General features: G+C 42.6%; 2 protein-coding genes across 5 annotated transcripts in view; one reads left to right on the top strand and one right to left on the bottom strand.

Moving 5' to 3' along the window:
• Ska3 (spindle and kinetochore associated complex subunit 3) overlaps window positions 1-11,729 on the bottom strand; it is a 29,645-nt gene extending 17,916 nt beyond the window's left edge. The window contains exons 1-3 of one of the 4 annotated variants that reach the window (XM_074043705.1): window positions 6,246-11,729; window positions 1,643-1,704; window positions 1,360-1,525 (exon numbers count right to left, since the gene is read on the bottom strand). In XM_074043705.1, coding sequence (XP_073899806.1) covers window positions 1,360-1,525; window positions 1,643-1,704; window positions 6,246-6,348 — 331 coding nt within the window. In that variant the 5' untranslated portion in view covers window positions 6,349-11,729. Of the gene's footprint in view, window positions 1-1,359; window positions 1,705-6,245 lie in introns of those variants that run through there. The other 3 variants (XM_020167665.2, XM_074043704.1, XM_074043706.1) reach the window with 3 other exon arrangements.
• Window positions 6,798-7,106, top strand: LOC109689007 (large ribosomal subunit protein mL63). The gene has a single exon (XM_020167657.2). The coding sequence runs from the start codon at window positions 6,798-6,800 to the stop codon at window positions 7,104-7,106; it is 309 nt and encodes a 102-aa protein (XP_020023246.2).
• Window positions 11,730-12,390: the final 661 nt, after the last annotated feature.

Raw genomic sequence — 12,390 nt, 5'->3', positions numbered from 1 at the left:
AGTGGTTTCAATAAACATTATATTGTCTAGTGGTGCTCTAGATTTTTAACACAAAGTATATTTTTTAGATTTTTAACTTCCAGATGGCCGAGTTAAAGAAGGAAGAATGCTATACAAAAATAAATTTTGGACTGGCGGATTGGCTCAAGCAGTAAGAGTGTGTGCCTAGCAAGCATGAGGCCCTGAGTTCAAACCCCAGTACTGCCACCACACTAAAAATTTTTTTTATCCTAGGTTGATTTAGGAACACCTTTACCAAAAGTGTAGCTGAGACAATACTAGGAAATCGCTTGAAGGTTATGCACATCCTCATCTGCTAATGGGTTCTGTGTTTTGATTTTGTGGCTCTGGCCCTTATAAGAGCTTCCAGCTCACTGAGTTGTTTCAGCATTATGCTTTCTGTGAGTTCTGAGGGGTGCTCCCAGAGCTGCCAAAAACCTTCTGCTGTGTTTACATGAGGACTATCACTGATATGAGCAACAAAATCATCACCATTATCACTCCTCAGTAGGAAGATATGATTATCAAGGTGACATGTCAAAACTGGGGCCCATTGACCTGTTGCTCTTTCACACCAAAGTCAGCAGGATTCTCTTCATCATGCCATGTGGACTATTTAACATGCCTTGTACCCTCATCTTCAATTCACACTTGTTGAGTTTAATTAATGTTTTACTGATATAAAAGGTCATTTTCATAAAAGACACGAAGACACTGTAGCATACTAGAGCCAAAAGAACAGTTAATACTGGGTGACTGACGTACCAAGCATTGCTCTATGAAAATTTTATCCTACTTAGTCTTTCTGCACCACATGAAGTAGATGTATTAAATATCCCCACCCTAGACAAGAAACTGAGGTATAAGGCTAGGAACCTGCCAAAGATAACACAGCAAGTAAGCGGTGGAATAGAGATTTGAACTCATGCAAATTTGGCACATACATTTTTTTTTTTTTTTGAGTTAAGGTCTCACTATGTAGCCTATTCTGACCTTCAACTTACAATCACCCTGCCTCAGACTCTGAAGAAGCTGGAATTACAGGGGTGCACCACCGTAATGGGGCTTTGACTCAAAATTCTAAGCCATTATGCAATACTACAGACCATGAAACTTTTAGAACTAAGAAAGGACTTTTTATCAGTGAGCTCTACTGCTTGAGCCACACTGCCAGCCCATTTTTCTCTGGCTATTTGGAAGATAGGGTCTCCTGAACTATTTTCCCCAGGCTGGCCTCAAACCTCAGCCCTCTGAACTCAGCTTCCCAACTAGCTAGGATTACAGGTGTGAGCCACCAGTGCCCAGCTCCTGCCACCTTCAATACTGAACCAAATGCTGTAAGATGAAAGTTATTCAAACCTGAATTTTCCTTGACACGTGGATTATATCCATACTTCTCGAAAAACTCTCTTATTTTTGTAATATCTGTTGAATTTTTGTTCATCAGTATTTTTGTTGCTTTTATAAAACCAATGCTTTCTTGATTTTCCAATCTTGCTTTATCAAGAAGAATATTAATATTGTCCTTTTATGAGGAAAGAAAATACATTATATATCTGCTAACTTCCAAGTTTACTTAAGCTAAAAAAAAAAAAAATTACCCACCACAGAAAAAGATAAACCGGTATTATAGGAATGATACCTTTAGAGTCCAGACTTCTGAATGAAGGTCATGTAAAATTCTTGTTGGATAATCTTCAAAGTCTTCAATATCAATGTTGAAAGGAAAAAAGTCCAATACAAGGAATAAGAACATAGAAAACTTAATGTAGTTTTAGGCTTTATCTCCTGTTGATTACTTTAAACAGTATTAAAGTTTTTTTTTTTTTTTTTTTTTTTTTAATGGCACTAGAGCTTGATCTCAGGGTCTCAAACATGCTAAGCAGGTACTCTACTATTTGGCCACCCCACCAACCCTTTAAAACCTTTATTGTATAACATATATACAGAAAAGTATTCCAGTGACAAGCATACAGCTTGATGAACTGTACAAAGCGAATCTACCAGCCTAGCCAGCCCTCGCCTCAAGAAATGAGGGATGGTCAGGCACCAGTGGCTTATGCCTATACTCTTAGCTACTCAGGAAGCAGAGATCAGGAGGATCACTGTTCAAAGCCAGCCCCTCCCTATCTCCAAAATTCCATTACAAATAAAAGGGCTGGCGGAGTGGCTCAAGCAATGGAGCACCTACCTAGCAAGCGTGAGGCCCTGAGTACTGGGAAAAAAAATGAGGGAAGGAGAGAAGTAAAGGGGAGGGAGGATTAGTGAAACTTTACTAGTGCTGTTGAGGATTTTCCCTCCCCCCAGTTTGTAAAACCATGAGGCAGTTTTACCTGTTTATGAAGTTCATTTAATGAATTCAGCAGTGTGTGTACTCTGTTGTGATCGGCTTCTTTCACTCAGCATGCTTTGTGACATTCCTCTGTGTTTATCCATAATCCAACCACCCATGCTCATTGCCGTATCTTCCACGGCACGGCATCACATCCATCCTGTTGCTGAACTTTGTGTGTTGTGTCTAATTTGGAACTATTATGAATATGCTTGCTTTGAACTTTCTAGAACATGCTTTTGGTGTGAATACTTCACATTTGCGTATGCTAAAGACCTCAAAAAGTGCTACGTGATAGGTTATATCTATGTTCAACTTTAGTAAAAACTGCCAAGTGGCTTTCCAGTGTGGTGGTTACAGTTTGCACTCCCACCAGCAGCACATCAAGTTCCACATCTTTACAGACACGTGGAATGTCCCTCTTTTTTATTTTAGTTATGCTGGCAGGTGCCCACCTGTACTGCATTGGGATTTAATTTGTATCTCCCCATGACTAATGAATTTAAAGGTCACGTAAAAACTTTTTTGTGGGTTTGTTTTGAGACAGGTCTCACTATGTATCCCAGGCTGGCCTTGACCTCACCATCCTCCCACTTTAGTCTCCCAAATGCTGGGATTACAGTTGTCTACCACTATGCCTGGCACATGTGATGATAATTTAAAATATCAATTTAAAACTTTTCATTTTCTGTGGTATTGTCAATTTGTAAGTATTGTTTGGGTACAAATCTTATGTCAGAAACATGTATAACATCTTCTTCTATGCTATATTTTGCCTTTTCACTCTCTTAATTTTGATAAACATGATTCTAAAGTCCTACTTAGCAATTTTTTTCCCCTTTATGATCATTACTTTCTGGTTCCTATTTTAAAATCTTTGCCACACTCAGAAGGCTGAGGCAGGAGTATCATGAGTTCAAGGTATCCTGGTCTACATAGTAAGCCCCTGTACAAAAAATACCAAAACAAGAGCTGGAGAAGTGGCTCAAGCAGAAGATTTGCCTAGCAAGTTCAAAGCTCTGAGTTCAAACTCCAGTACCACCAAAATAGAATAAAACAAGCTGGGTGTTGGTGACTCATGCCTCTAATATGAGCTACTTGAGAGGTTAAGACTGGGAGGATCACAGTTTGAGGCTAGCCCAAAAAGTAAGCAGCACCCCCATCTCAACCAGTAACTGGGTTACTGCCTGAGATGCCTGGTGGCATGTACCTGTTATCCCAGCTTGAGTTGAAGCCAAAAATTGGAGGCTCAAAGTCCAGACTGGCCTGGGCAAAAAGTCAGATCCCATCTCAAAAACTCAAGAGAAAAAAAGGGTTGGAGGTATGGCTGAAGCAGCAGAGTGCCTGCCTACCAGGTTCAAACCCCACTACCATCAAAATACCAACCACTCCCACCACCTCCAAAAAGAAACAAGACAAAATTTGTCAATGACAGAACACAGGTCTCTCACTTTTTTCTAAAAACATTTTTTGTGGGGGAGCGCTGAGACAAGGTCTTGCTATGTTGCCCAGACTGGCCTCAAATTCACAGTCTTCCTGCCTCAGGTTCCGAGTGCTGGATTACAGATACGTACTACCGTGCTGGCCTTTTCCTAAAGTCTTTACAGTTGTCTCTTTTACATCTAGAACTACAACCAACTGGAACAGTTTTTGCATATGGCCTGTGATAAAAGTCCATAGCAAAGGTCTGTTTTCCTCTGTGCCACATGCAAGAAGACATCACTGTCTCACGGCACTGTGACCTTTGTCAGTAATCAGTGAGTCATATATAATGTCAAAGTAGTTTCTAAAAGGATTCTATTGCTCTTTTTTTTTCTGTAACACTCCTCTTTTGATGAGTTCCTTTCTGCTGTTAAAAGTTGACCAACTTGGGCTAGGAGGTGGTGGCACAGATCAGATTGGGGTTTCACATTCTCCCAGAGGCTTCTGTGCCCCAAGTCAGTGGCTATCACATTCTGTTTTTAAAAACACTGTATGATATATTTTTTGCAACTTCTTAATGAAAACCAACTGTCCTTTCAGGGCTGTGCTCCCAAGCCAGCGCTCCCAGCCAGTGAGCCCAGTCCCTTCCCTAGGCTGCACTGCCAAAAAGGTGAAGATTAAGTGCCAGAATGTGTGGCCAAGCACCAGAACTCTGCCATCTATGATGGTGTTTAACGGCCCGTGTAAGGCTCCAGGTGACAACTGTGTCCTGGTGTGGGGCCATGGCATCCACACGCCTAGCATCTTCAGGTGGTTCAATGCACAGCAGGCGCAGCAGCACAGCCCCGGGTGCCACCAACAGTGAAAGCTCCAGGAGTGAGGCCTCACGCTGCACCCAGGTCCTCCCTCCCCAGAATATGCTAGGGCAGGGTCCCTTCCCCTCATCCCAAGATGGCATTCTGAGACCCTCCTCCTCACAGTGGGAACAGGCAAGAGAGCCTGGTTGCTACTGAGAACTATTCCCCTTGGACTGTGAAAGGATTGAAAGGAGGACTGGCGCATCTTTTTTTTCATCATAATATTGATGTTTTTATTCAATAAGGAAAATTCATAAGCACCTGAGCCTTGAGAAATAATAATAAAAAAAAGCTGACCAATTTTAATTAGGGAAATGCAAAATCAAAACCACAAAGCAAATCAAAACCACAATGAGATTCAACTTCATAGTCACTAGGATCTCTAATTGAAAAGACAAACAGTAACAAATGTTGGTGGGGATGTGAAGAAATTACAACTGCCAGTCCTTGCTAGTGCAAATGTGCAGTGGTGCAGCCACTCTGCAAAGCAATTCTGCAGTTCCTCAGTAAGTTAAATATAGGTTTACCGTATGAGAAATCCTACCTCTAGGTAAATACAGACTCAAGAGAATTGAAAACACATTCATATAAACACTAGCAAGTCAGAGGCCAGTGGCTCACACCTGTAATTCTAGCTACTTGGGAGACTGGATAGGGAAGATCACACATGGCTCAAGGCCAGCCAGGGTAAACAGTTCAAGAAACCCAGTCTGAAAAATACCTAGAGAAAAATGGACTGGAAGTGTGGCTCAAGTGGTACAGCACCAGCTTTGCAAGCCCCATTTCCAACAACAAAAAATTTTATTTCTTTTTTAAAAAGTACTAGAATTTGTGTTGGCAGAGTGGCTCAAGTGCTAGAGTGCCTGCCTATAAGTGCGAGGACCTGTGTTCAAATTCTAGAATCACCCAAAGTATAGTATTTGTATTGGCAATATAGTTTGTAGGGGAAAATACAGATGTTTAACTGCAACTGTGGACCATTATAGGGTGAGATAGTCACTATATATGTAATGTACTATACATGTAATGTATTAAAGAGCATATCAGAGAACAATGCTAAATAGCTGCTGTTTACTTATTTTTGAGATAAGCTCTTGCTATATAGCCTAGGCTGATCTTGAACTTGCCCCTGCATAACAGCTGCATATTAAAAGGAAAGTGCAATTTGTTTAGATGGCACATTAACAAGCACACAACATGTGTAACACGTCTAGGCATGTCATGTACCAGTTAGTGCACCCATTATGAGCTCCATTCGCCAATTAGATTTTATAAAGTGCCTCTGTGTCTCTTCACAACATAGTAATAGCAGTGCTACTTTCATCATTTGAAGAGTACTGTGGATTTCCGTGGAATTAAAAACGGGCACACCGACACAACTGAGGAATCATAAGAAAGCATGTTCTATAAACACGTACAATCATGTGTTCATTAAAAAAGAAAGAGAGTAAGTCATGGGAAGGCCTGCACCTCCGGGGCTCAGTTGACGAACGCCGAGCGTGTGACGGGCGCCGCTCCCCCACCAGCACCTCTGGGGCCAGGCTCACCCGGGTCGGTCCGCTCCTTCCCGCCCGCTGTCAGTCCTCGTCGCAGCGAACCCCGCCCAACGCTGTCGAATGCCCGTCCGCACTCACCGCTCTCCTCTCCGTCCAGCGCTCGCTGCAGCCGGGCCGTCTCACCGTCCAGCGTGCTGGCCAGAGTCCGCAGCTTCCCGCAGAAGCTCCGGATCGGGTCCATGGCGGGCAGCTGAGCTGGAATCTAGGCTCAAGCAGACTCCACCACTCTGCTCAGAACGAACCCGCCACTCTTTTGAATCTGTCGGCGCGGCCGCGTCCTCGGTTCCACGCAGGCGCAGAAGTCCTCTCGCGAGAGCTGAAGTCTCGCGCGACCGCTCCAGAAGGCCTCGCTAGGCGACCGCACTTCCGCCTTCGCGTCGGGGAGCGACCTGAGGCACGCAGAGCTCTGAAGACCACTGCTGGTGAGTAGCGGGCCTCGATCCCCGGACTGTGGGCGGTGGCTGGGTTTTCCACTTCCGCTGTGTGAGGGAGCGGGGTGGGTGTTGGTGCGGGTTTGCGGGACCCGGTCCCTAGTGGCGCGTGGGCTCGGGTCGCGCGTCCGCGGTGCAGTTGCCTGCCGGGTTATCCCCAGCTCGCGTCTCGGCCCTGTGTTCTTTCCCTGCAGGCGCCATGTTCCTCACCGCCCTACTACGCCGCAATCGGATTCCCGGCCGGCAGTGGATCGGGAAGCACCGGCGGCCGCGGACCGTGTCTCTGCTGGCGAAGCAGAACATGGTGCGTCGCCTGCAGGTGGAGGCGGAGAACCACTACTGGCTGAGCATGCCCTGCATGACGGCCGAGCAGGAGTGCGGCCACGCCGCGGCGCGCAGGGCCCGGGCCTTCGAGGCCATCAAGGCGGCCACCAAGTCCAAGTTCCCCCCGCACAGATACGCGGCCGACCAGCTCGGCCACCTCAACGTCACCCAGAAGTGGTCGTGAGGACAACGCGCCCGCTCGGGGCGCCACACGCCCTGGTCCTTAAAAGTATTGTCGCTCACCTCTCCTGTCTCTCTCTTCTTGAAGCTGGTCGGAAATACCAAAGTTACTGGGTCACAGGTGGCAGAAGCCGCATTTTGAATGAACGTTGCCATGAAACTGCACACTGTGATTTGGGGTGTGACACACTGATGCAGGTTTTGTGGTGTAACAGCAAGCGTGCTTACCTTCTGTCAAAAATAATGCTGGCCTTTAAATGGAAATAAGATTTTCCCCCAAACAGCATTTTCTTCCGAGGTTTGAGACTGGACATTTAAGTGTGGTAAAGGTATTTATCAAAACTGTTAACATGAAAGTAATTTTTTTTTTTTTTGGTGACGGCCTTGGAACGTAGCCTACAGGCGTGCACCACCACTACCTCCTCCTTGAATGCGTATTTTTCCTTTATTTTTTGGCGGTACTGGGGTTTGAACTCAGGTCTTGGCACCTTCTGAGCTCTACCAGTTGAACCACACCTCCAGCCCTTAAAAAGTGTAAAGCAGATTTTTGGAAATACAATTTAATATACCATTCCATTCACCAGTTGAAGATTTTCTTTAAAATAACCTCTGTGAATATAATAAAGACAACCAGGAACTTTATGTTACCAAATACAACTTCCTGTATAATTTGGACTATTTTATGTATGAAGAATTTATCCAGAGTTACTCCTTAGTAATGACAGGGACCTGGCCTTGAGAATTGCTCTTGAACAAAATCCTAACTGCTGTACATATATTTAATAGAAAATTTGCAAAATACATAAAAAATAATCCCATTACCCATTAATGAAATAATCATGTGTTTTTTGGTTTTTTTTTCTTTTAACGTCCTTGTATACATACACTTCAGACGTGTTTTGGGACTGGATAAATAGTACTTAGAGCCAAAGCTGTAACATTTCCATATCCTGATGCCACATGGCTTTCCAGAAAGTGCAAACTATAAAGATTTATGTGTGAGTGCCAGTTGCATTTTCAGCATTGAATTTTGTGTATTTGCAACAACAAAATACCATATTTTGTTAATTAGATGAGTCACATTTTAGTATTTGCAGTTACTATTTATAGGCTGTGATGGAGACAAGGCTAATTAAGATTTATTAAATTTCATTTAACAGTGCTTAGGAATTTCATAGTTGCTTAACCAAACCAACTATTAATATATCATATACTTATCTTACAGATAAGGAACTACTACTTACTGATAATGGATACCTAAGTACTTTTCATTGCTCACAGAAAGATCTCTGGTGCATATGGGCAATTTAATATTTCTGAACTTTAGTTTTCATGCCTGGAAGTAGTGATAGTTCACACAGTTTAGGAGAACACAGAAGAGAACTGAGGGCCTACTTAAAAATGTTTAGTGGAATAATTAAAAGTGTTAGGGAGGATGCGTTGGGGGAGGGAGAGACTAGGTAGCTGTGGCAATCATGTAGCTAAACATTGGATTTAGAGTACAAACTTGAAGAGTAGAAAGGGTTAAAAGGTAGAAGAGCAGAATTTGTGACCAATCAGGTGGCTCCCAATTCTGGCTTTGGTGGGTGCATGGACCTGAGGATGCTGTATGATGTAATTGTGACCAGGGACTTTGCCTCTCTCCACTGTATTCATTAGAAAATCCACTGGATGAGCTCTATTTGCTCTTCTTTTGTTTGAACCCAGTGTAATTGCTGACTTTAAATTTGTGGCCACAAATTCTAAATCGACTTTATCATATGTATTTGCTAGTGTTGCCATAATAAAATACCACAGTCTGAGTGGTTTAAACAAATTTATTCTCACAATTTTGGAGGCTAGAAGTCCTAAGTCAAGGTTTTGCAGGGTTGGTTTTCTCTGAGGCCATTGGAAAAATCTATTACAGACCTCTGTCCTTTGCTTTCAGATGGCTGCCTTGTCTTTACATGGCCATTCTTTTATGTGTGCGTTCATGTCCAGGACCAATCTGTGTTTCCATCTAAGGAGTCCAAGCATTTTGGGTTGGGGCCATACTAACAGCCTTATTTTAACTTAATTACCACCTTTTAACTACCTTAAGTCCAAATTTGGTTTTATTCTGAGGTACTAGAGGTTGGGAATTCATCATACACATTTTGAGAGATACAGTTCAACTCATAACACGTTTCTCTGATTAGTATAATCAGATAATTCCCTCTCTCCACATGCCTGCTACCCGTAGGCCTCCTCTGTCGTGACCCCCAGCTAGTGACCTCATTTCACTGATGAAACTGAAGTCCATGGATAAGAACCCCATTCATCTTCATAGCTTAAAGTCTGTTCTATGTAAGTCCTTATTCTAGCTGTCTCTTTTCTTGGCTCAAAGCCAGCCTGGGCAAATAGTTTGAGAGACCCTATCTCTCGAAAATACTAACACCAAAACAAGGCTGGTGGAGTGACTCAAGTGATAGTGGTAGAGTGCCTGCCTACCAAGCATGAGGCCCTGAGTTCAAACTCCACTATCACACACACACACACACAAAACCCCAAAAAGCCAGACGCCAGTGATTCACACCTATAATCCTAGCTACTCAGGAGGCAGATACCAGGAACTTTTACCCTTGAGTGCAATGTTGGCTTAGCATTTGCAAATCACTAATTTACTATTCACACACAAACATGGATTAAGATCATCTCATTAGGTTTAGATTAAAATGTTTGGCAAAGTCCAACATCTAATCCTAATAAAAATTCTGAGCAAAGAAGTAAAAGGAAATTTCCTTGACCCAACTGCTAACATTGTATTTAGTGGCAAATGACCTAATTCTTTCTTCTTGAGATCATGAACAAGGCTAGGATGTTTGCTATGCTTCTATTTAGTATTATACTGGACATTATAGTCAATGTAATAAGGCAATAAAAAACAACTCATCCAGACTGAAAAAGAAGAAATGAAACTGACAACAAATGACCAGGTTGTCTATGTAGAAAGTGACAAAAGTGCCACTTTCTGTACCAATCAATGTGTTTGGTAAAAATTGTAGAATGAAGTATCAATATTAAAAAATAAGTTGGATTAGTACAATGAGTAATCATCTTGAAATAATGCTCTTTCCAGTAGCAATAAAATCTGAAATACTTAGGGATGAATCTGACAGAAGGCGTGCATCACCAGTACAGTCTTGGGCTAGGCATGGTGGTGCATACCTGCAATCCCAACCTCCCAGTGGGGGAGGTGTGGGTAGGAGGATTGTGGTCTGAGGCTGGCCCCACACAGAAAACACAAGACGCCATCTAAAAAATAACTAAAGCAAAAAAGGGTTGGGGGTGTGGCTCAAGTGTTGGGGCACCCACTAGTAGCAAACATGAGGCCCTGAGTTCAAACCCCCAGTACTCCTCTAAAAAACAGTAACAAAGCTATGAAATTGCGCTGAGAGACTGAAGAGGTCCTGAAGAAATGGGGAGATACTCTCTGCATTGGTCAGCAACTTCAATACAGTAACTGTCAAGTTTACCAGAATTGATCTGTAGTTTCAGTGAAATCCTTTGTGTGGGGGAGGGGAGAAGAAGGGCAGAAAGTGACTAGCTGGTTCTAAAATTCATAAGGAGCCAGGCGTGAAGACATGCATCTGTAATGCAAGCTACTTGATAGGCGGAGGCAGGAGGGTTATGAGTTGAAGGTCACCTCCTAATGGTGAACCTTATCTCCTTAGGAGCCATTGGTCACACTCCAGAGTAAGAACCTTGGGTAATATGAAAGGTGACTATTTCAGAGACCTCAGGAGGGAACATTGCCTTGCTATGTGTTTATATTTCAAGGGAGAGAAAAACCCAGGTTATAAAGTTGCTAATATTCCCTCTAGAGAGATTTATTTATATCAGAACCCTTTCCTGTTAGGAAGAGGGGTACATATTCCTATGTCTATATAAGTGAAGAAAATCAATTTCTAAAGTTTTTCTACATAATCTCACATATATGTAGGTTTATGAAATTCTGCTTTCTTCACATTGTCTGCCACATGAGGCATGGAGGACTAGTCGGGCTGTTTTAGCTGCTGTTCTTGCTGTGATTAAATCACTGTGACCTCTGGCTAAGGAGACTGGAGACCAGGCCCTCTGAATCACAAGACTTCTACAGCCTCCTTCTCTGCACAGGAAGGCTGGACAGGGGTCTGTAAGCATCGAGACCAGGAGGCAAGGAAACTTGGTCTTTCAGTTCTCCTCCAACCAATGCAGAAATCAGTGTTCTGTTCCCCACACCTTCTGATGCATTTGGGGGTCACTAATAGACTTGGATACTTGCTTCCCCTGGAGACACAAACTTAAGGGACTTGTAGAGCACGTGGGAACCTGCCCAGCGCACAGGCTATAAAGCATTCTGTGACCAGCAGCTGCTCCCACCACACAAAGAAGGTAAGCTTTTATAGTGAAAGCAGTACAAAAGCGGACAACTGACCCTTCTACAAGAGCCTCCAGCTAGTCTTCCTCAGTCTGGTTCCCTGAGAACATGGTCAAATCTTAGCTATTCAGCCATATCCCCAGTCCAATGGTGAAAAATACCATCTCAACCTGGCTACTATACTGATTTGCCTGAATATTGATATTTCAGGACTGGGTGTGGCTCAAGTGGTATAGCATGAAGCCCTGAGTTCAGTATTGCAAAAAAAAAAAAAAAAAAGACTATTTCAACTGAAAGATTACAGATGAATAAAACCTCCAACCTCAGATGTACAAGTCTCAAAGCAGAAACATGAGATATATAAAAAAAAAAAACAACATGACTCCTAAAAAACTCAACAACTCCATAGAAACAAACACTAATGATAGTAAAGTGGATGCAATCTCAAAGAATTAAAAGAATGATTGTAAGAATTATCAATGAAAGTAAAGAGGACACAAACAGTATAGGCCAGGAAAGAGGAATCCAGAAAGATAAATTCTTTAAAAAAAAAAGAGTCAAGTTGAAATTTTGGAAATTAAAACATCATTAAGTCAAATAAAAAGCTCAGTTGAGTCTCTCTAGTAAACTGGATTAAACTGAAGGCAGAATATCAGGGCTTGAAGACAAGATAGATGTGTTAGAACATGCAGATGAAAACAGGAAGAAAAAAAAAACAATATGCAAGACCACTGGGACACCATTAAAAGACCAAACTTATGAATCACGGGCATAGAGGAAGAAGAGGTACAAGCTAAAGTCATAGGAAACATATTCAGTAAAGTAATACCAGAAAACTTCCCAAGTCTTCAAAAAGGGATGGTCATCCAGGTATAAAGGGTATTAAGACTCCAAGGAGACAAGAACAGAA

The sequence above is a fragment of the Castor canadensis genome, chromosome 10, assembly GCF_047511655.1.
Source record: "Castor canadensis chromosome 10, mCasCan1.hap1v2, whole genome shotgun sequence".
Taxonomy (NCBI): Eukaryota; Metazoa; Chordata; class Mammalia; order Rodentia; family Castoridae; genus Castor; species Castor canadensis.
The sequence above is the reverse complement of the archived record's forward strand: the minus strand, read 5'-3'. Positions and strand labels throughout refer to the sequence as shown.